At 36.8% G+C, this 23367-nt stretch overlaps 2 protein-coding genes across 2 annotated transcripts in view; one reads left to right on the top strand and one right to left on the bottom strand.

Annotated features, from left to right (window-relative positions):
- The window catches only part of MED12L (mediator complex subunit 12L), a 374036-nt gene that overhangs the window by 216500 nt on the left and 134169 nt on the right, over positions 1-23367 (top strand).
- Positions 7085-8281, bottom strand: GPR87 (G protein-coupled receptor 87). Its single transcript, XM_037525799.1, has one exon. The coding sequence runs from the start codon at positions 7981-7983 to the stop codon at positions 7174-7176; it is 810 nt and encodes a 269-aa protein (XP_037381696.1). The 5' UTR covers positions 7984-8281; the 3' UTR covers positions 7085-7173.

Genomic DNA, 23367 nt, shown 5'->3' with positions numbered 1-23367 from the left:
TGCAAGCACGTGATACTTCATGTTCAATGAATGACTAATCTCATAAATATTTCTAGTATTTGCATATTACATTGCATTTTATTTTATAAATTTCTATTTTTCCTTCGTGTTATGATATGGGTGCACACACACACCCCAATAGACAGTCCTTGATTTTACAGTTCTGACTTGCATCTATTTCTGTTACCTTGATTTTGTTAAATACCAGTCTCCCAGCAACAACTGTTTAAATTTTAGTTTTCACAGTATGTTTACTGTGAGTGATGGCATAAAGTACCAAGTTTGCTGCTAGCTCTCGCAGTTCACAGTTTACTGTGTAAATAACACACCTGCATCACACTGAGTGACTGTGACATCTTTCAGGGTCTGTTGTGATTGGTCAGTGGCATACCTGCTCTCAATTCATGCATAAGCAGCCAAGTGTTTAGTTGTGTCACCTTACTTGCCAGTTGTGTCACCTTGCTTGCCAGTGAGAAAACCCACGGCATTCTACAAAACAGACAATTGGAAGATTTGACCATCAACAATGAAAGCGTAGCAAAGAAATGAAAAGTGGTAACAGTGCATTCAGGTCAGATTTCAATGTTATTATAGAAGAGTACCTGAATGGCAATGTTGAGCCTCTGGATGTGCAGCGAGGGAAAGTTCAGTGAGGCAAACTTACCTACCACCCCCATGAAGGAGGTGTGGTGGAAGAATGAGTCTGAATCAGTTAAATCTAGTTCTCCACGTTATATGCTTATCCAGACATGAACACATGTAAGTGTGTCCAGAGTATGTTGAAAAGTCTTCTATATAACATTTAAAACTGGACTTATACTTGGAGATTAAGACCAGGGATATCTGGTGAGTATTCTAGACCCTTGTTCTCATGCTGCAGCAATTTAGGCTCAGTATTGGTTGATTGCTGAGAACTGCTGTGCCCAGATTCAGGCCCCAGAGAGTCTTTCACTTTATTCAAAGAGAAACTGGCCACATTAATCTTACTAAGAATGCTTGCCTAACAAAACTGTTTAAAATAAGGGAAATTCCAATTTAGCTTATATATTGTTTTCAAATGGGATAAAGAATTTGTCTAACAGAAGTTACATTTTCCTTTTTTAAAAGTAATTTTACATGATATCCTTTTTTTGAAAAAAAATTTTACACGATATCTTATTGTGGTTTCAAAAAAAAAAATGAATGGATATTTGAAACAAAAGCTGCCACTGAAATGCCATGAGTTTTTTTTTTTTTTCCCAGAAATGAAATAAAAACGTTAACACTGACAGTCTTTTTTTATTTTAATTATTGAAGTAACATTGGTTTACAACTACTGTATGATGAAGGGGAAAGGTCCAGACGACCTCAGCTGTGTATCACCGTACCACACCCCAGAGCACCCATATCCTCCCACCATATACCATTGGGTTGTTCCCTCTTTGTTATCATGCCAGTCCTTCCACTAAATGAAAGTTATTTTTTTCCTTTTTTTCAAATGTATATTTTACATCATTTTTCTTTTCTTCTTCTTTTTTTTTTTTAATATAATGTTTCCGTTCTTTTCTCAGGTTTAGTCCCCATAGAATTTTCACCACCTTTGCTTTATTTATTTATTTTTTTAAATTTTCACTTTCTTTGCTTTACTCTTCCAATTTTCACCCATGCACCATCACCATAGCCCCTTGTGCGCTTCCCTCCCTCATTGTGAGGGAAGCCTCTTTCTCCCCCTCCCCTGCAGATTGTCTCTGGTTTATAGTTGTCTGTTTAGTTTTGTTTTGCTTTGTTATGTTTTTTTTTTGTTATGTTTTGCTTTGTTATTATTTTTTCCCTAATGCCTTATTTGTTTACCCTATATTCCTCCTATAAATGAAACCATCCGTTATTTTTCTTTTTCCTTCTGACTTATTTCACTGAGCATAATCCCTTCTAGCTCCATCCATGTTGCTGTGAATGACATTGGTTTATCTTTTTAGAGTGCTGAATAGTGTTCCATTGTGTATATGTACCACATCTTCTTGACCCAGTCATCTGTTTTTAGGCATTTGGGTTGTTTCCAAGTCTTACCTATTAGAAGCTGCAACAGACATAGGGGTACAGGTATTCTTTTGAATTAGTGTTTTTGTGTCCTTTGGGTATATCCCTAGTAGTGGAATGGCTGGGTCCTGTGTCCACACAGCTTTCCATAGTGGTTGGACCAGTATGCAGTTCCACCAGCAGTGTAGAAGAGTTCTTTTATCACATCCTGGCCAACATTTGTTGTTGCTAGGTTTTTTTTAAGAGGTGCCATTCTTACTGGTGTAAGGTGATATCTCTATTGAGGTTTTGATTTGCATTTCCCTGATTATGAGGGATGTTGAACATTTTTTCATATGCCTGTTGGCCATTTGCATTTCCTCTTTGGAGAGATGTCTTTTAAGTTCTTCTGCCCATTTTTTGACTGAATTGTTTACTTTGTTTTTGTTGAGTCATTTGAGTTCTTTGTATATCTCTGTGATCAGCCCCTTATCAGTTGTATGGAGGGCAAATATTTTCTCAGTAGGGTGTCTCTTTGTTTTGGTTAATGTCTCTTTTGGTGTGCAGAAGCTTTTTAGTTTAATGTAATCCCAGCTGTTTATCTTTTCTTTCACTTTCTTTGCTTTGAGGAGTTGAGTCTTTAAAGATGTTACTGAGATGCATGTCTTACAGTGTTTTAGCTATATTCTATATATTTTGTGGTTTTAGATCTTATGTCCAGATTTTTTATCCACTTTGGGTTGATTTTTGTGTATGGTATGAAGTGGTGGTCTACTTTCATTCTTTTGTTAATGGTGGTCCAGTTTTCCCAGCACCATTTATTGAACAAACTGTCCTTGGTCAATTGCAAATTCTTTGCTCCTTTGTCAAAGATTAGTTGTCCATATATGTGGGGCTTTCTATTTGATTTTATTGGTCTATGTGTCTGTTTTGGTTCCAGTACCACACTATTTTAATTGTTTTGGCTTTGTAGTATAGTTTGAAGTCTGGGAATGTGATACCTCCATTCTCCTTTGTTTGGGTCAGGAGAGCTTTGGCTATTCGAGGTTTTTTTGTGGCTCCATATGAATTTCATCAATATTTGTTCTAGGCATTTTTTGAGTTTAGTTTTAGTATTGTTAGTTCCTCTGTTTTGTTTCTATATAGTCCACATATGAGAGAAATTATCCAATGTTTGTCTTTCATACTAGTATGATCACTTAGCATTAAGTTCTAGCCATTTTGTTACAAATGTCAAGAGTTTCTTTTTTTTCCTTCTTAATTCATTCTTGTATATGTACTACCTCTTTTTAATCTACTCATCCGTCTTTGGGTACTTAGGTTGTTTCCATAACTTGGGTATTGTAAATAGTGCTGCGGTGAACATAGGATTGTATGTATCCCTTCAAAATAGTATTTTTGCATTCTTTGTATATATGCCAAGGAATGGAATTGCTGGATCATGTGGCAGATCTCTTTTTAATATTTTGGGAAACCTCCACATGGTTTTCCATAGGGTTTGGACCAGTTTGTATTCCCACCAACACTGATAATCTTCTGTTTGATCTTTTCATCTCTGATAATAATTTTACATACTTTTAATCCATAGATAAATTATATTTTATTTTTAATTTTTCTGTGTATTAATTAGGAAAGAGCAATCAATATATGTAGCAGTTATGCATGAAAGTCATGCGTTGTAGCTATAGTTGTTTTAGTTTTTGTTCTTTTTACATCTGTAAGGTAACTTATCATAGATTTTAATTATACTTTTCGAGTTTTCATCTTACATTTTTTCTAGGAAGTGCCAGGACCTTTTTTGGGGTGTGTGTGTGTGTGTGTGTGTGTGTGTGTGTGTGTACATTAGCACTGAAGTTAACTGAAGGAAGACTGCAGGAAGAGCTAAGCCTATTACAGTTTAGTTACAGATTATTAAAAGAACACTTGTTCTTTCCTTCATGAAATTTGCCAATAGATGGTGATAGAGGGCTACATGGTATGCTAAATAGTTATGTATCTATAAGATGATTGTGTTATGTTGATATTTGAAATTTTGTTATCTTAAAAAATACTTTCATTTCCACTTTTAGAATTCCCTTAGAGATATTCAAAGATAGTTTCAAATGTCTTGTTAGCATAGTGTTGTTGTTGTTGTTGTTTTTATTTGGCGTTTGCCTGGTAAGTAGTTATTGACTTACTAGCTAACTTCTTGTGTTTTGTTTGGGGAGGAGAAATCTCCTTTTATTACTTTAAGTGGTCTCATTTCCTTAGGTTTATTTTGTTCTTATTGTATTACTTTTTCCCACAGTGATCATAAAATTTATGTTTAGACTGTGCTTTTGTGCATAAACATGTGCACCCACACAATTTTCTCTTAGCTATTTCATTTTATGGATTTTTCTACTTACCATTCCCTTGAATCATTAGTTGAGAAAGAATATACTGACACACTATTTGGAAATGAGAATAAAATTATATGAAATGTATAGTGGATATAATAAAATTAATAGACACTGAAAGATTTTCTGTGTTAGTTTCTTTGAATGTTTTCTTTTTTGAAATTATCTGAATATATTTCTTGTCTGCATAATAGAAAAAATAACTGTTATTTATTGCTAAAATACTGAAATACTGAATAAATAAACAGGTTTTATCCAAGAAATCTAAGATTTCAGATTATTTCCAAACTACCAAGTAGTTCTTAAGAAGAAATCAAATGGTTTTTGTTTTCAATAGTAATGCAGTATTTTTATTAACCTCTGATACAGTATATTCTTTATATTTATGTTATCCCAATTGGCATTATTTTATTTCACTCATGTAAATGATTCATTCCTGTTTAGACTGGATAAGTAATTTTTGTGACCACAGTTTGGGCATTGGTATAATATGCAAGCAGTATATTTTATTTGATTTGTTTTTCTTATTTTTTAAATTTTGTGGCATTTTTTTAAAAAAAGGGAAAAATAGACTTTTTTTTCCTAATTCATTGTTTTAAGATGACCTATCCACCATCATATTAAATATGCTATGTAGTTGTTAAATTTTGAAAACATTAAAATCAATTAAATATTTTAAAATGAGAGGCAATATGTGTTAAAGACCTTTTAGACTTAAGTCCTAAATTAGATTATTAAATGAGGTCTTGAGGTACAGAAATGTTTGGTAAATTCCAGGGTGTCAGAACCATTTGATTTTATGAAAGATCATAGTTTCTTAGTATTGGGGTTTAAGATGAACATGCATTGAATAGCATGCACACATAGATGCAGACATATACACATTCACATGCACATTCACATGCACACACACGGTGAAGTGGGTATCATCAATTTTGAAGTTTTTGACTAGGAGCTGTGATGTAGTGAAGAAAGGGAAGGGTGGAGATGATGGAATACATTCTATTTGAATATATTTTCCCAGCTGTGGTATTGCTCCTCCTCTTTATATGAAGTAGTTATAATTCATCTTCAACATTATGGAGAGTGTGGAGAAATGTATTAGCTTTTCAAGCTGCCTTTTCACACTAGCTATTTGAAAACATGGCTGTCTTGACCTAGTTAGTGTCACACAATCGAGGGAGGAGTTGCTTATGCAAATGACTAAGTGAGTTATGTATTAATCCATAAATTGGTATGTCTGTAGGATTGATGGCATTGGAATCTTAATGGAGAGATTGATATTTTGATAGAATTACTTAGATAATTCTTTTAACTCCATTGCCACTTAACCCCATTGCCAAAGTTGACACCTACTAGATACTTCACAGTGTTAATTATTGTTATGCTGAGTTATTCTTGTGCCTTCATTTTTTCTCATGTTAACTTTTCAAAATTTGGCACACAGTTATGGGAGTCTTAATAAAGTATCATACTGTTTTATATGAGTGTGTGCTCTGTTTCTGTTAACCATATCTTCTTTTTTTATCTGCAAACAACCCTCGCTCTTCCTCTTTTAATGCTTACCCAACTCTTATTACTGTGTTTACAGGAATAAATCAGGTGCTTAGTCAGTGTTCAGGCTGCTGAATATTTTGACAAAGAATGAACACACAAGAGTTTATATTGATGGAGAAAATATTTTTTAAGATTTAAAAGGTTACTCTTCTTTTTTGACTTGACATACAAAATGTGTTCTTCATCTGAAGGCTATATTTTTTAAGCTAATGTTATCTCTAATAAGGGTGAGATGTAGTTTAAAGGGAAGATTATTTTACTAATGTTTTAAAATAAAGATTATTAAATGTTTTCTTGTTGAACTATACTGGATTATTATTATTATTTTAATTTGAAATGGACAGGTTTTGTAGGAAAAGGAAAGAAGGCGCTTGCACAGACACAAGCGGGCAGAAAGAGCTGCAGCTGTTGCCTTGCAAAGGGAAAAAGTTTGTGAAAGAAATGCTGCCAATATACTGGATTATTAAACAAGCCCTCACATTCTTTTTTCTACTCTTCGCACATGAAATTTTACAGGCAGCACAGGGGTGTAATAATGGCAAACATAAACACAAATTATTCAAGATCTACTTATTTTAATATTCAGCCACATTATGCTCTCTGAAATAATTAAAGTTTAAAATCAGTTAATTGACCTTGGTCTTTAAAAACATATTGATTAAAAATATAGTTAAATATTTTCCCACCTACCTCCACTATATGCAAGTTTTTTTAATGTTCCTCAGACATGGAAACATACGGCGAAGGTTCTAGATGGTTTGTAGATAGAATAACAGAGGCCTAGCAATCAATATTTACTTAGTTGGGTCTGCAGTAAATGAGCTGTGTTTTCTTCCCAAATCTTAAACCTTAGGTCTAGATAGGATTCTGTTTTCTATACCTTCTGTTTTCTACAAAAGCAGCCTCAGAGCAACAGCATTTCCTGGAAGACAGTGGTAGTATACCAACCTTACCATGGCTTTTTCAGTCTCTGCAATCTTCTCCTTCAGCTTTGAATCATGAGCCCTGTTTCTCAGCCTCACATTACCTGTCATTGATCTGAGTTTTTAGTATGCCTTAATGTTTACTGATTTTTTTTTTTTTAGTTCCAAATTATCCCCAAATTTCGTACCATTTTTATTTTCTTTTTACTCATATTTCGATGGATTTAAACGAGGATAATCAAAAGAAACATTTATTTACACTTTGTACACATTGATTTTTTTTTTTTCAACAAATGGGAATACCTAGTAATCTTTAGTTGCTACACATCAGTGTAATCATAATATATGCGGACTTCTGATCTTCTGACACTTTGTAGGGATCTGATGCTTTCACTCCTGGTTCTGATGTTTGATTTCTTGAACAGCCTTCTTGAAAATGACTTACACATGAAAAAGTAAATTATTGGATCTAAGCACACATTGCATGCAGACAGGAAAAGTGTCATTTCTTTGCAGTAATACAGGATTTTATGTGCAGATTCATCCAGAAGTTTGTCTAAGTGACTAAAAGTAAAAGGAATTCTGCACAAGTGGTATGGTAGAAAACAGGTAAAAAACACAGCCACTACCACTCTGATACTCTGGTTATGTTTTCGCTTTCGGCTTGACTGGCTTATGAATTGCCTGCTAGATTTATGGATGTACCTTGATATGGCAATGTAACAGCCAATCAGTATCACCAGCACAGCCACAAACAAGCAGCTGTTGACATAAATGACTGCCTTATGCCATTTGACTCCCAAGGGACTTTTAAATTTCATGCAGTCATGGACATTTTCTGTAGTAGGTTGACCATTCGTTAGAATGATGTTTGGCAAGGACAGAACAGCCATGGTTACCCAAACACAAATGGATAAAACCTTTGTAAAGGTTATACTATACATGCGAGAGTCCCCAAATGGCTTTACCACCTTCAGATAGCGGTCAATGCTTATTAGGCCAAGAAACACGATGGAAGTATACATGTTTGCATAAAATAAAACTGAAGTGTATCTGCAGAGGATAAACTTGAAGTACCAAGGTCCAAATCCTGCATCATGGACTATTCGAAATGGAAATGTCAACGTCATTATGAGGTCAGCAACTACTATATTTTTGAGATAAAATATGAAGCTGGTTTTATTCCTAATGTGGAAGAAGATCCACACTGCCAGGCCATTCAGCAAGATGCTGGCCACAAATATGATGAGATAAAGTACAGGCAAGACAATTGTGTCAAACTCGGTGGTGGTGGTGGTGTTTTTTCTCCATCCATCGCTTGTGTTGCTTGGAGCATGGTTCCCATGGCCGTGTAGCTCGTTATCTGTGGGAGAAGCAGGGAGACGTCACTCCGGTGCTTCTGCTCATGCCCCACAGACTGCCAGGCTCGCATACTGGCTGAACTGTTACAAATTTGGATGAATTTAAAAATGTCTTGAGCAATTGAAGACCCAGGTTAGAGCATTGTTAATGTTTTAAACGCAAAATACTGATGGCACTACCCCATCTCTGAGCCCCTGCTGAATGGAAACCTCTGAGTAAAGAGTAACTTTTCTGGTTGTACATTAACCTTTTGAAAATGAAAATGAATATACCCATGGAAATGGTCTAATTTTTAATTTGGCGTTTGATATAATTACAAATAGAATCAACAAAATCCGGAGGCAGAACATTGGAATTTCCTGTAAAAAGAAAATAGAATGACTAGGACGTGGTTATTGTTTCATGGTAGTGTTTGGCATGCTGTCTGAAATAATCTTTTCTCCTCTCAGTTTTAAGCTGCTTAATCACCAAAAACAGGGAAAGTAAAATCATGGACGTTTCAATTTTTTTGAAAACTGATGACTGACTTTTGAGCACTTTGGAACCTTTGTTAGGAATAGAAACAAAAAAGAAGCAATTATTCTTAATATTTAAGTTTATTATCAAGGAGGACAACTTATTAAAAGTAATTGTGAACTGTTATATATTTTTATTTACAAGGCTAGATTACCTATCGTATTTATTATATAAAATTTTGACACATCTTGTGTTTTTGGAATGTTGTTAAAAACTTATACCACAATTCATATAATCTGTGAAATAGATTTTGACTATTAGATGTACATGGCAGCCATAAAAAACAGCCCCCTGGGTGTGCTCTGTAGGGAGATACATGCAAGGGCAGTTCCAGGTCATGGCTCTGCATTCTTGCTGATGTCATGCTCCCCATTCACTCCTCCCATACAGTAACCAGCCCCAATAAGGGCCCTAAAATTATCCTGTTCCTGAGGCAGGAGAGGTTCCTCTGCTGAACAACTTTGGCAGGAGGACTCAATATTTCTAGGCAAAATCTTGTTCAGACTGCAATTCAGTTTGAATCTTCCTGCCAAGACCCTACTTCCTGCCAAGTCTTCCTGCTTGGACCCCACTGGTCCCACAGGGACCAGACGTCATTGGCATCTGCAATTCCTTGTTGGCATGCCGTCCAGTCATGTTCTATGGTCTGATTTTCTAGAAAATCTGAACTGTTAACGCAATTTGAAAATGACCTTTTTGGATGTAGAGTTCTATGGAAGGTCATTTCTGAATTTTCACTCCTCCCTAATATTTGTAATTGCTGCTATGTTTTGGAATGATTTTTTTCCCCCCAAGGTAACAGCATGAACTTAGCCCTCATTTCCCTCCATGACAGGCAGTATAGTATATATTTTGGTTCCCTTCTTTTAAGAAGTAAAACAAGGGGCCTCCCCTGGTGGCGCAGCGGTTGAGCGCTGGGCTGTGAGGCTGCCCGCAGCCTCTGCAGCGCTGGTTCGTTCCCCGGCCACCAGCGAGGGTCCCACCAAAAAAAGAAAAAAAAGTAAAACAGGGAAGATAGTTTTGATGATTATAATCCAGAAACAGGTTCTTAAATTGCTGCCTGAAATTTAAGTATAGGCTTTTCTTGAGTAACCTTGCCTCTAATTCTTTCCCTTTTATTCACTGGTACAAGTGTTTTTAAAAACTGGTTTTCCTGGCTTAAATATCCTTACACAGGCTAGTAATTTATACCTGGACTAGCCTGTTACGAGAGCCCCACAGTATCATTAAGCTTTACAAGTTTCAAATGCTTGAATGAGGTGCCATCTCTGTGACTGCTGCTAATTTGAAATATTGTCCTGAACAGTATCAGTATCATTCAAGCTTATTTTGATTTACTGAAGTTTGCTCTCTTGGCAGCTTCTGTACCACATGATTCACATCAGTGTCTGTACCATTAAGAGCTTCATAACATGTGCAGTTTTGCCTATTTACTAATAATTTTAAACTATTAGTAGTCATTTAACCTATTTAGAGCCCTAGGGAAAGCAGAGAGAGGTCAAGGATAAGTATTCCATTGAAGGGACGTGGCATGAGAAGGAACCAGTTACATCATCTCCTGGAACCAGAGCTGTGCTTTGTCACTTTCTTATGAATGATCTTCAGAGCCATTCTACATGTAAATAGAATGGTTCACAACTGCAATATACTAGTCATGGAGTATTTCAGCTCTCAGCATTGGCTCACTGCATTTGCCATGAATTCCACTCCACAGTGGTGGAATAGAAGAGACCAATGCTTCTCAAGATTGGTTAGGGATTATGCGTCCATTCAGTAAATAATAATATTTTAAAGTTTTAAGTGTAAGAACGAATACTCTCATTAAATGATTACTGATTAGTGATGGTTATTACAGATGGAGTCTTAAATCAGAATGTTAGATACAGTCTCATAAATAAATAGCAAGAGTGAGTGGCCTCATTTCACAGTGGTTACTGAACTGTCTTGTGGCTTTGAGAAAGTCTGGCATTTGGCTTATTGATTATGTCATTCGTACTACTTGCTTTCTTAGTTTATATGTGGGATTAGCATTTTGGAACATAAGACTTCTTAATTCTGTGGGATAAGTCTGGGCTTGGTTATTATTTCATTTACAAATTCCACATTTACAAAGCAACTCACACAAATTAGTGGTTAAAGTCTGTTGGGGTTATTTTATGAAATAATATGGTAGCACAGAGGAAAAGAAGGTCATTGGGAGATATCTGTGTGTTGCTGTGGAAGACTCAAAACTTCATATAAAGAGTTTCATCTGACTAATTTGTTTTAAATTATATCTATGCCCTATTCTTTTCTGCCAGTTAATGCCATCATTTCTCCTCTCCTGTGTCACTGCGCAAAGCATTCGCAAAATATTTCTTTTTTTTTTTTTTTTTTTTTTTTAATTTTTTTTTTTTTTTTTTTTATAGAGGCATGTTTTTTTTTTATTTATTTATTTATTTGTTTGTTCATTTGTTTTGTTTATACATGCACTGGGTACAGTCAGAAGCGCGGGAGGGTGAGAGAATTCACCAGAGCCAGAGCGGGGAGCAGAACAGGCAGAAGGACCGAAGTACACTGCTGAGGGGAGCAGCGGGTGGCAGGAGAGGTCTGCGCACCATGTGGGACCCTCCTCCGGTGGCCGGGGAGCAGCCGGGAATCGAACCGGCGCCGCAGAGGCTGCGGGCAGCTTCGCAACCCAGCGCTCTACCGCTGCGCCACCGGGGAGGCCCCGCAAAATATTTCTCTGCACAGTGTTCCTGCTCAGGAGCAATTACCATTAAATGTGAGTGGTTTTCCTCACCAGGCAGTTTTACCATGTTTTTCACTGTCAGTAAAGAACTTGGCAAAGTTAAGGAAATTTTTAATGATAGGTAGCTTAGTGATTCAAATATGTAAAAGTATAAGCTATTTTTTTACAGTGCAAAGGCTATTTTCTCACATACTTTTTATTACAGTGCCATTTCCTGTATTATTTAATGCAGAACATGACACAGAGATATAATTCAAGACAGAAATTCCTTGGCTATTCTCCCCCCTTCCCAAATCCTTTTAAATTGAAATTATTAATAAAGGCAATGACTTAGTCCCATTGTAAATGATCATTTTCTACCAGTTTATGTGAGAATGGTATTGTGGTATGTATTTGGAAATAAGGATGAGGGTGGGGTCTGTGTGTGTGTTTGTGTGTGTGCGTGCGCTGGAGACATGCATGGGGTTTGTGGCTAGATATAGCTGTAACCACATGTGACAATTATTTTTGGACAATGTAGACAAAGTGCATTTTCATCATTATAGAAAGTCTTATTTGACATTGCTGAATTAGTCACTTTGTGACTTTGTAAAATGGAATAAATAGTTGCCTCTTTGCTGGATCTCCCCACAATTAAATGCTCTGCTAGCATTATTTCCAGCACAGTATCAAGTACTTAGGGGTTCACTCCCTTTCTTAGGGGTACTGATTACAATTTGTCTCAGTAAGAACAGTCCTGTTATGAATGATGGAGTGGTGAAGAGTCTTGGCTCTTTTTCTCTTGGGGAAGCTACATTAGCTTGCTGGGGTATGCCACCCTCTATCACAAAATATGAAGTTCTCACCAATATGAAGTTCTCATTGCTTTACCTGCCAGGTAAGAGTGAAATACTAAAGTAATGCAAATGACCAGGAACCACTTCTTTGTCCTTGCTGCCTTTATTCAATCACTTTTCTAAATAGTCATAACAATAGTAGCTACTGCCTTTGACCTTTTTGGAAACATCAGTGAACTTGGTTTAGACTGTTACACCTGGAAAGTAATGTGCACTTTAGTTTGGGCATAGAAAAATTTTGACATGTTATTTAATCTCATTTGTTTTTATAGATAGTCTCTAGATGAGACAAAGTTTAAAGCAAAAGTGAAAGCAAGTAAACTTTGTCTCAGCAACCCCATCCTCCATATTTAGTGTTTTATACTTAATGAAAGGCCAGGCTAAATGCTGGTTTATTTTGTTTGTTCGTTCAGTGACTGATAAAATCCCAAATTTGCTACATAGTATAAATAATAGCTATTGATCAAGTAAGTTCTTTGTATTTTTTTTCCAATGGCTTACCTGGTAATTTTGCAAGTGTCAGGTTGAGCCCCATTCTTTAGTTGTGATGAACTGGAAGCAAAAATACATGTCAGGAAACACTGGGGGATGACTGAGGCATGTGTTCAGCATAGGTTGTGTTATTTGTAGATTTGCTTTCTAGCAGGGGAAGAAAAACAGTTGGAAAAGAATTTGAATATGCAGTATTTTGATCTTTTCAGTTAAAAATATATATGCCTTCATGATTCAGAAAGTGCATACTCTTTGGATATGAACAACACTATCACACAATAGTTGTCTATTTTTGTGTCCTGTTTCAGGCCACTGTAAAGCATGGGCCATTTCTGTGTTTGCTCCCCATATGAATGTCAATGTGTAGTAATAGGAAAGTTACTTAATCTCTGTGCCTCAGTGTCCTCATTCATGGCATGAGAATGATAATTATATTATACTACAAAATTGTAGCAATGATTATGTGAAATTGTTACAGGGCAGGGTAAGACCCCAGGACCCCCAAACCCACCCATTCTAAATAGGTTCTGCCATCCTCCACATCAAGGCAAAACATACTCTAGTGCATAAGACCTTTAATGGAAAGTGTGCAACAAAGACAAGAAAAAGAATATAGCTTCCAAATCAAGCACCTGCAGTTACCCGTCCCCTCGTGGGCAAATGCCTAGCCAGAGAGGGTTGACCCAAAGCAGGGCCACTGAAACCCAAAATCTTGCCTCAAATATGAAGCACTCCTGGTTGGGGACCCAAAAAAAGGGGGCAGAAATGGCCAGATAATTCTGGAAGGAAAGAGCAAAATCAAGATAAAAGTTGCCATTGTTTACCATCCTATGGGTCTCTCACCCAAATCTGTTTCAACTAATCCAAGACCAAGAAGTAAGTTTTGTTTCTTCACATGTCTTTCTGCTCCATGTGCCTCCTCTGGGTCTCCTTTTGGCTCTTCATCCTGCTTCCTTCCTTTTCCCAGTCTCCTCTCAAGCCTCCCCTTCCTTCCTGCTCAGCTCCAACCTTCCTTGGGTGGAGCAGGGAACCTGGAGCCGCCTCTTTCCCTGGGGACCACCCTTTTACAAAATATCTATAATATATTTACCCGGGACACACTCAAGACATTTTAACTTCTTTTTCCAGTCCCTACTTTGATCTCATTTTTTAGAAACCTGAGCACATAATTAATTGTGTATATGATGAGACTTAATAGAAAAATGGAAATTGTTTATTTTTTTAAGATCTAAAATGTTTCATAGTCTCAAATGCATTCAGCAAACTGTTCTCTTAAAGTTTTTAGTTCTGGCTTTACATTGTCCAGCTTTGTCACCTCCATCAGCTTACCTGACCTTTCTTAAAATGGACTGATGGCCCCAAATAATCTCTGTCAGGACTGAAATATTGTTGAGCTTCCATGTATTTCTTAAAGTTTTCACTTAAAAATTTAATGTTATCTGAACATTTGTCTTCTGAGTCTCTATTTTTTTGTGACGACTATATTGTGTCTAATCTCAAAGTTTGACTGGGAGCATAATTAAATTGGATTTGAGTGATGTGTTATTTGGGCTAGATACTTGAAATTTTATAAGTGAAATTCCTCACATTTTTATAAAGATTAACTGAGGCCATATGTGTATGTGGTGTTGAATGCCCTACAACATTTCTCCCCCACTTCTCCTTCCCCTACCTCTGTCTGTTCTCTGTTTTCTGACTTCCCTCATGTTGATCAAAGATGATCAAAGAGAGAATAAGTCCTAGGAACTGTTTTTGGAAAGTGTATGTGACTAAACCCAAGTGTGCTTGTGAAGGGCTTTACTGTCAGGGAAGTGACACTGTTGCTCATGAAATGAAATCCTGTGAGACTTTCAGGTCCCCTCACTGATATTGCTCATAGACAGCTGCAGAGAGACCCCATGTGACCTCATCCCCGCCCAGTACAAAGCACTCTTGCTAGTGTGAGAAGTTACATTTGCTGAGTCAGCAAGAAAAGAGCACTTTGGAGGTTAAAGTAAAATTTGGAGATGCGTTTATTTCTTTTTCTGTTACTTTGTCCTCTTTTGTTCCCCAGTATCACATGAAATTTAGGTAGCAGATTTGGTAGTAGATGGAAAAATTTTTTATTCCCAAAATTTCACTGGTCTCTTTGTCTACCCTGCCCTCCCACTCCAGGCCATAATCTCTTTTGAGAGTTCTAGAACACCTGATCCATGCCTCACTCTGAATCACTGCAACATGCAGTGTATGCTCAAAATGTACTTTTTGGCTAATGGAGCATAGACAATGATTAGGGCTGATACTGTACCTTCATTTTGGAAGTTGGAGTATATTAAAAGTAAGGTAAAGAGTTGCAACCCCACTCTTTATTAAAGTTTACCAGAATGATTGATTGAAACAATTTTCTAAACTTCATGATAATTGTTGGATTTCAATAAGCCCTTTTTTCTTAAATCCAGCTCTTCATTTCAAATTTCAAACATTTCAAATTTAACTTACGAACACCTCTTTAATTTTATGTTTCTCTGTTCCCAAATGATATGGTTTTTCTCCTCTTGGTTACACTTATACCTTCCTAGAGAACAGTTCAAAAATGGTTCACACCACCAAAAGAGAAGTAGTGTGTATAAGTGAGTGAGACATAAACAGAGGTCATAGAGGTATTGGAGGGTTATTAAGTAAAGAGACTAGGCGAAAAAGCTTTCTATTCAGAATATACAAAAAAATTCCTGTAACTTCCTAATAAGAAGAAAACAATCCAGTTTAAAAATGGTCTAAAGATTTGCGTAGACATTTCACCAAGAACACAGGAAAAGATACTCAACATCATTAATCACTAGGGAAATTCATATGAAAGCCACAATGACTTATTACAGAGTGGTCATAAAAGAGAAAGTAGCAAGTTTTGTTGAGGACATGAAGATGTGGGAGCCCTCATACATTGCTGTTGGGAATTTAAAAGTAGCTATGATTACTTTGAAAAGTTTCCTAAAAAGCTAAACCTAAATTTATCATGTCACCCAACAATTTCAAATTAGTAAGTGAAAACATAGACTTATGCAAACATAGACTTGTATGCAAAAGTTTAACTTAGTATTATTCATGTTAGCTAAAGGTCAAATCAGCCCAAATGTCAATTTATGCATGGATGGGTAATCAAAATGTAGTTCAACCATGCAATGAAAAACTACTGAGCAATAAAAAGGAATAGAATACATCTATGATATGGCTGAATCTCAAAACATTTTGCTAGGGAAAGAAACCAGATACAAAATATCACATATCATTTAGATAAAATGTCCAGGAAATATTCCTCTGTGGAACTCTGATAGTTATCATTGTGGCTTCAATATGAATTTCCCTAATGATAATGATGTTGAGCATCTTTTCCTGTGTTCTTGGTAAAATGTCTATCAAATCGTTAGACCATTTTTAAACTGTTGTTTTTATTAGGAAGTTGCAGAGAGAAGTAAATTAATGTTTATCCAATCTGCAATGGGAATGGAGATTAACTGAAGGGTGTAAGGGGTGATAAGAACCGTATTATGCTGCATATCTCTATAAATTTGCTAAAGTTAATTTAACTGTATACTTAAATGAAAATTATATGTTTATTTCAATAATGTTAAAAAGGAGAATGTACAAAGGAAAGAAAAGGAATGAAAAGAGGCTAGCAATGCAATAATGGATGACAAGACCAAGGATAAAGTCTTTAACAAGCACATCCTCTGTCCTCTGTGGAAGAAGGTAGTATATTCAGCATGTCCACTTTCTTAAGTAGGTGAGGAACATTGCTTAGACACCTGTATGATTCATTTATGTGTCTCTTTATTTAAAATTGCCCCCAAATTTAGAGATCCTGAAATATGAGTGATGATTTGTATTTTAGGGATCCATGTTCCCATTCTCTTAATTCCTATTGAAATTAATGGAAGAATTGGGTTTTAATTATTTCAAACATGATATTGAATTTTCTGGAATTAAATTGTTGACCAGCATTGGGAATCGGAGAGGTTTTGTTCTCCTCTGGCCTTCTGAGAGTTTCCTCTTGCCTTCTCCATCTTTATTATCTTCTCTCAATGAAGTGCTACCCAAATTTAGCTCACACTTCCTCATTCTTTCATTTTTTCAGTGAACTTTCTAAGATGAGCCATTCCCTCTATTTAATAGTCTTTCTTAGCCTTTCCCTAAACTTTCAATTCATTGTCTACATTGAAGTATGCTATGTCTGTGCTCCTTAAACTCATCTTTAAACTGTAATTTTTCCCTTCAACAGAAACCACTTTTTGCTTTATCTCTCTTTACAAATATTTGTTTCATCTCTTAGTTGAAAGAGTTTATAACCACAGTACTCTGTTGGGTAGTTCTCTTTTCATCAGTCATTTACTTGGTCTTTCTATTCTTTTGTTTCCTGTGCTTCTCTCCTTGTCTGGCTTCTCCACAGTCATCCTCCAGATGGAGGCTTTGCTAGTCTTGTGTGTGGGCCTCTGGGCTGACCTCTTCTTCTGGTCTTTCTTTTTCTTGCTTCATTTCTCTATCTCTCCTGCTTCTTGTGACTATATTCTTTGTGAATAACCCAGGTGGTTAGACCTTTTTATAAGTTCTCTAACCCTGACTTATTATATGGTAGCGGATTATAATTGCTACTTAAAAATAAGAAGTTATTTTTGTTGTGTTGAAGATCATGGAATGTGGAAGTAAAAAGATGTTGGGTTCTGATAATTAAAAGTTGGCAGTAAACTCTGGGGAAATTTGCATGTAAGAAGTTATTTTTGTTGTGTTGAAGATCATGGAGTGTGGAAATAAAAAGATGTTGGTTCTGATAATTAAAAGTTGGCAGTAAACTTTGGAGAAATTTGCTTGTCCCATAATTAATTTTTTGATTCATGGGGACAGTAATACTGGCTCTATAGCATTGTTATGAGGTAAAATTAGAATATGTACTTATAAACAAATGCTTTATAAATGTTAGTTTTTGCATGTGTTACTTCCATTATTCTTGACTAAATAAAACTCAAGATCATTTTCATATTATTGCTGTAAGTTAAGCAAACTGCCACCTCTGAGGACATGCCCCCTCCTTTTCTTCATTCCCTGTTCCTGCTCTTGACTGACCACCTTTCTTCTCCTCTGTCTCTACCTTGGGAATCTCTACCTAGCTTTTCTACCTAACCACTATGTGATCTCTTCCATCAGGGCATCCAGTGAGAATTGTATTATATTCCAGGTTCTGTTATTATAAAGATGAGAAAGGTCAGTTTCTGCCCTGCAGGAGTTTAGAAGCTAGTTGAAGGTCCAGAAGTAAATAGACCACTACAGAGTGAGAGGCTGTGGAAATACTGAGGTGAACCCTGATGAGGGCAAACAGGGAACAGGGGAGTTCCAGGGCACCTGTGACATCTGGCTTGTGGCGGGTTTGCTGAAGGTCTTATTGGAAGGGAACATGTGGAAATGCTGACTCCAACCAAAAATAAGGTGACTGGGAAAATAATGATAGCATTGTGGGATGGAGGAATGTGACAAATTTAAGGCTTATTCGGGAATTAATGGCTGTCTGATGTTGGTGATGAGGTAGGAGGAGTGTTAGGTATTTGGCAACACAGCAGGTATTACTTCCTTTCACTGATGTGGGGCTCATGAGAGGAAAAGCATATAAAGGGACCATGGAGTTCAATTTAGGATTTATTGATTTCAGGATGCCTGCGTATTACCCACATGGGTGTGTCTGCTCAGTGTTGAAGATACATAGGTCTGGAGCCCAGGAGTGTGCTTCTGACTAGTGACACAAATTAAGGTCAACAGAAGATCAGTGATAGAAAGAGTAAGAGATGGCCTGTGTTGAACCCACCCTGTAAAGGGAGAAAAGAGAGGACTGGGTTATATGTTTTAAGGAGCAATCCTAGGGAAAGAGAAGAGCATGAAGCATGGACAGAAAGTTGGGAGAATTGATCAAGTGAACTGAGAAGAGTGCTTAGAAGATGAGGAATTATGACTAATATTATCCGGCAGGGAAGTCAAGTGACCCGGGACAGTGGAGTGCCACTGTCATTGTGTTGGCCAAGGCTGCATGGGATGTGCTGTATGTGTGGGGTGAGCAGAATAGGGGGCAGAGGCAGAGAACTGATGACAGAGGGCTGAGTAATGCTCATGAGGTGAGGAAGCAAGGGAGCAATTTCAGCCAACTCTATAAAAAAAGAAAAGAAAAGAAAAGAAAATGTGCCTGTGATGGAAGGAGAGAGAGGGTAGAGTAGAGACAGATACAGGGCTGAGGGAGTATTTTGCACAAGGTGGGGACTGAGTTTTGTCAGTTTCAGTAGCACATGATAGGTGCACAGTAGAAATCATGGTGATTGACATATTGGACACAGAGCAAAACGGGTTCTTGCCACCTTGTTTATGCTGAGACTGCTATGCTGTTTGTGGGCTCATATGAGATTTAATCTTTTTGTTCAAAATGCTTACCCTTCCTTTAAGGTGTCTTTGAGCTTTATCTGCCTGCAGTATTTCTTTAGCATCTGTATCTAAGTTTCAGGGCTCTCTGTGCAGTAGTTTACCACAGGGGAGCTGTGTATCGCCGGCATGTCTCAGCGCCTGTAGGGTGTTGCAATAAGGATTGCTTCAGCACTAGTGGTGGCTCAGCTCCAAGATCTTGTTCATGCGTGGAATCCTGTCCTACCACCTACTGCTCCCCCAGCTGAGAACTGATGAAACCACTCAAGAATGTGATGTCTGTGGTAGGCCAGATTTCACAGCCATTCCTGAGGTTAGATGGTATCGATGCTTAGAGATCTTCACTTTATTATTATTTTTTCATTTATTGGTATCATCCTTGACAATTTCATTAACTATGTGGTTCTGCTGTTGGTTATAAGCTGGATTTTTAAATTGTATGGTGGAAAAGGATTAATATGTTCTAATGTCTCTTTTATTTTAGACCTGGAACTGGATTTCTCATGGCATTCCTCAGAGCTTCTATGACTTCGGTGCTTTATTTCCCTTTTCTCCCTCAGGTGGAAAGACCTGAGGTTCAGACATGTTAATTAAGCTGCCCTGACTTACAGGAGGACTAATGGGTAGAGTCAGGATTTATATCAGACCTGATCGAAACTAAAGCTACAGTCCTTCCTATTACTTCGTCCTGGAGTAAGAATGCAGGATAATTCTGGGGTTAATTGTGGAGGGCTGGCAGTGGTGGAGGAGTCGGGAAGGATAGCCAGGCAGGACAGAGGGAGGTTTTTTCCCCATGTTAAGTTCCTATAGGAAATGTTGATTCTCTGTACTAAAGATCTGGTTTGGTTTGGTCCAAGAAGTGTTAAAAACATCAGGAAATTTCACATAACAATCCAGGTTTGGAGCCTATCTTGCAAAATGAGATTTTTCAACCCTGAGTGTGAACAGTCTGCAGTGTTGCTGTCTTGTTCTGCCAGGGAGCCGTGCTCTCAGTTTAGCAACACCCAGCACCTTTGTCTTGTCCAAGGCCCCACAGCATTACCTGCCTAACCTACAGACAGCTTCAGAAACCTTGGTTCATTTATCATTTCATCTAATATATTTGACCTGTGCGTATCAGCAAATGTTCCAGTTTGATTATGGATATGCCTTTCTTGCTCTTCCTCTTTTCACCAATTCCTGATTTTTTTTCTTGCTTTAACATTTCACTCAGCATTTTCATTTATTTGTTTATTTATTCATCTATTATTTATTTATTTATTTATTTGGCAAATGATTTCCCTGCTACTTCTTAGCAACTCAGAAAAAGTTATGTCAGGAAATCATGCTGTTTAGTTCATGCCTGAGAATTAATTGTCACAAGTGAACTTTTCTCTGTCTCAGTTGGCTGCTGGGACTTTTAACAGAAAAACCTGCCAGTTGTAGGTTTTTCATGCTTGGGAAAATGAAGATTCTGGGTCTCAAGGTGGAAAAAGTGATTAAGTGGTGTAATAGGGACTGTAACACAGTTAAGTTGAATGTCTAGACCTCTGCTATTTCCCTGGAGGGGTGATGGACTGACCAGGGGTAGCACCAGAGCTAAATGGGCTGCTACTTGGGGCACAGCCTCCCTCCTTTCATACTTCACTGGCTTACAACTCAAGCAGAGGAGGGAGGTCAGTCATGCCAAGCTGGGGAAGCTCCCGCCTCAGCAGGAAGAGCCAGTAAATGTGCCCTGCCAGGTCTTCATTCTTCCAGCTTCACTGTTCTCATCATTGTCTGTCTGCTCGAGATACAAAAAGTAAATGCTAGTGAAATGCTTGCTCTATGGCTCAGCTATTCATGATTTTTTAAATTGATTATTTGGAGGTTGTGGTTCTCAAATGTCAGGGTGTTAGTATAATTACCTCTCTGTTTGTCCTCCACTTTTCAGTTTGTTTTCTAGAAGCTCACATCCAAATTAAAAAAAAATTAATTCGCTCTGAAGCCTTTTTGTCATTTTCTTCTGAAAGGCCATATTAGTCCATAAAGCATAAAGGAATATAGTGTAGTCATTATCTTTTTCCATGATAAAGATGTAATATGCACAGAAAACCTTCTAATGCAGTGTTTCTGTTGAAAGGTACAACCCCTCTTGTCTTTTAGAATCACCTATAAAATTTAAGAATCCCTGTTTAAATGAGAGAGAGAGAGAGAGAGAGAGAGAGAGAGAGAGAGAGAATTTTCCAACAATGCTCTGCTGAAGACCTTGGCAAAGAAACAAATTACTTCTATGGTAATTTACTTCTCCTTTTGTAATAGAATTAGGTCACCATATTCATAGGACACTTCATTAATGCATGCTTAGAGTCGGTATCCCAAAGTTGTGCAAAGCACACACGTCTTCATTCAGGTTTTCAGGTACTTGCCCTAAGGTTCTCTTTTGAAAGTTATGCTTCAGGTCTGTAGCCTACAATCAGCATATTTTGATTCACATTTAGACTTGACACATTTTTTTTTTTTTCAGGTGACCTCTGAGACCACTTGTTTTTTAATAAAATTTCATACATTCATACATTCTGGAAGGGGGATGGGATAAACTTGATTGTAAACTCCAGAAGACGGTTTGTGGCTAATGCTTCTTTATAAACTTAACTCTAATCCTGATCATTGCTTTATACAGGTAAGAAAAACTCACTAGATTCAGCAACTTGGCCCACATCACACAGATAATGAGAAACAGAATCAAGAAATGGGCTCCAGGCTCGGTGCCTCCAGGGTGGCTGCCTCCCGCCTATGCTGCTTTGCTTGTCCTTGGGCTCCATTTGGTAGACAGGTGTGAAGTTCTTGACTCAGCTTTGACTCTGTGGCCCTGGGAAAAGGCTTTTAATTCTTAGAGCTTGAGTTATTCTTCTCTGAAATGGGGAAATTAATATATGGCCTAATTCCCAAAGGTGTTCTGAGCATCTGAGGAGATAATATACAAGGTCCTTTTATATTGTAAAAATTACAGTAATATAGAGGCACAACTTATGGCAAGTGTTATGTTCTCCCTGTTTAATAACAGTAGTCTGTTTATTCATATTCAAATTTTGCTATTTACTGAATCAAAATATGTATTTTTATTTTCTGTTTAGGCAAAATTTTACTTAACATATATATAAATGCTAAATCATTGCCATGGAAGAAACTGGTCAGATTGGTTAGGGGCTATATCTCAATAGCCTGAGTAGTAGTTTTAGATGAATATGTTCTAAGGCAAATGTATTTCAATTAATTTATAGCTCCTTAAAAAAATTCTTAGAATTCAAGAATCCAGGCAAATGCTTCAGTTGATTACCATTTACCAGCCTACTAAGCAAGAAAGAACACTTTTTGCAACCATAGGAAGATGCTCTTCCTTGTTTAGCAAGGTCATGCCTTGGGTTAAGCACTATACTTAAGTTATAATTATTCTTCATGGTGATGGTTGCAGGATGTCACCTTCACCATTCTGATAAGGCCATCATTATGGCTTTCTGGGTGTGGATGAGGCAGCCGGTTTCTCAAGGCCTTTCCGAATAGAAGAGATGTAAGCTTGGCTACCCTAATTCAAACCGTAATGCTGCTTATGTTAGTGGAATAAGACTGGTGCCTAAGAGACAAGTCTTCTTTCAGTTAAATCCTTTACCCTCTTTCATAGTTTAAAAATTCTCAAGTAAGGTTTTTAACTCTAGTAGTAGATATTCCTCAGTTTTAATATATATACCTCTATTTTCCATTTTTTCCTTTCAAAAAAACAAGAAATTTATTTATTTCTTTATTATTATAAATATTATATTATAAATATTATGTTATATTATATATATTATATATGATATGATATTATATTATAAATATAAATATATTATAAATATTATTAGAAATATTATAAATATTATATTATATTATAAATATTATAAAATGTATTATTATAAATTTATTCAAAAAATAAGAAATTCCCTCACTTGGCATTAATTACTTTTAGGGTAGTTCTTCTCAAACTAATTGGGCATAGTTGAGTCAAAATAATTCTTTCTGGTTGATGTATAAAGAATGTATTATTATCTAACTGGGAGAAATAGTGGCCTATATGTTTGTTATTATCATAATATTTCCCACTTTTGTTTTCCTCCTGCTGGCTGCATTTCCTCATGTAAAGTTCTTTCTTC

Source organism: Talpa occidentalis, unplaced genomic scaffold (assembly GCF_014898055.3).
Source record: "Talpa occidentalis isolate TD23 unplaced genomic scaffold, MPIMG_talOcc4v2.1 talOcc4.4, whole genome shotgun sequence".
Taxonomy (NCBI): Eukaryota; Metazoa; Chordata; class Mammalia; order Eulipotyphla; family Talpidae; genus Talpa; species Talpa occidentalis.
The sequence above is the reverse complement of the archived record's forward strand: the minus strand, read 5'-3'. Positions and strand labels throughout refer to the sequence as shown.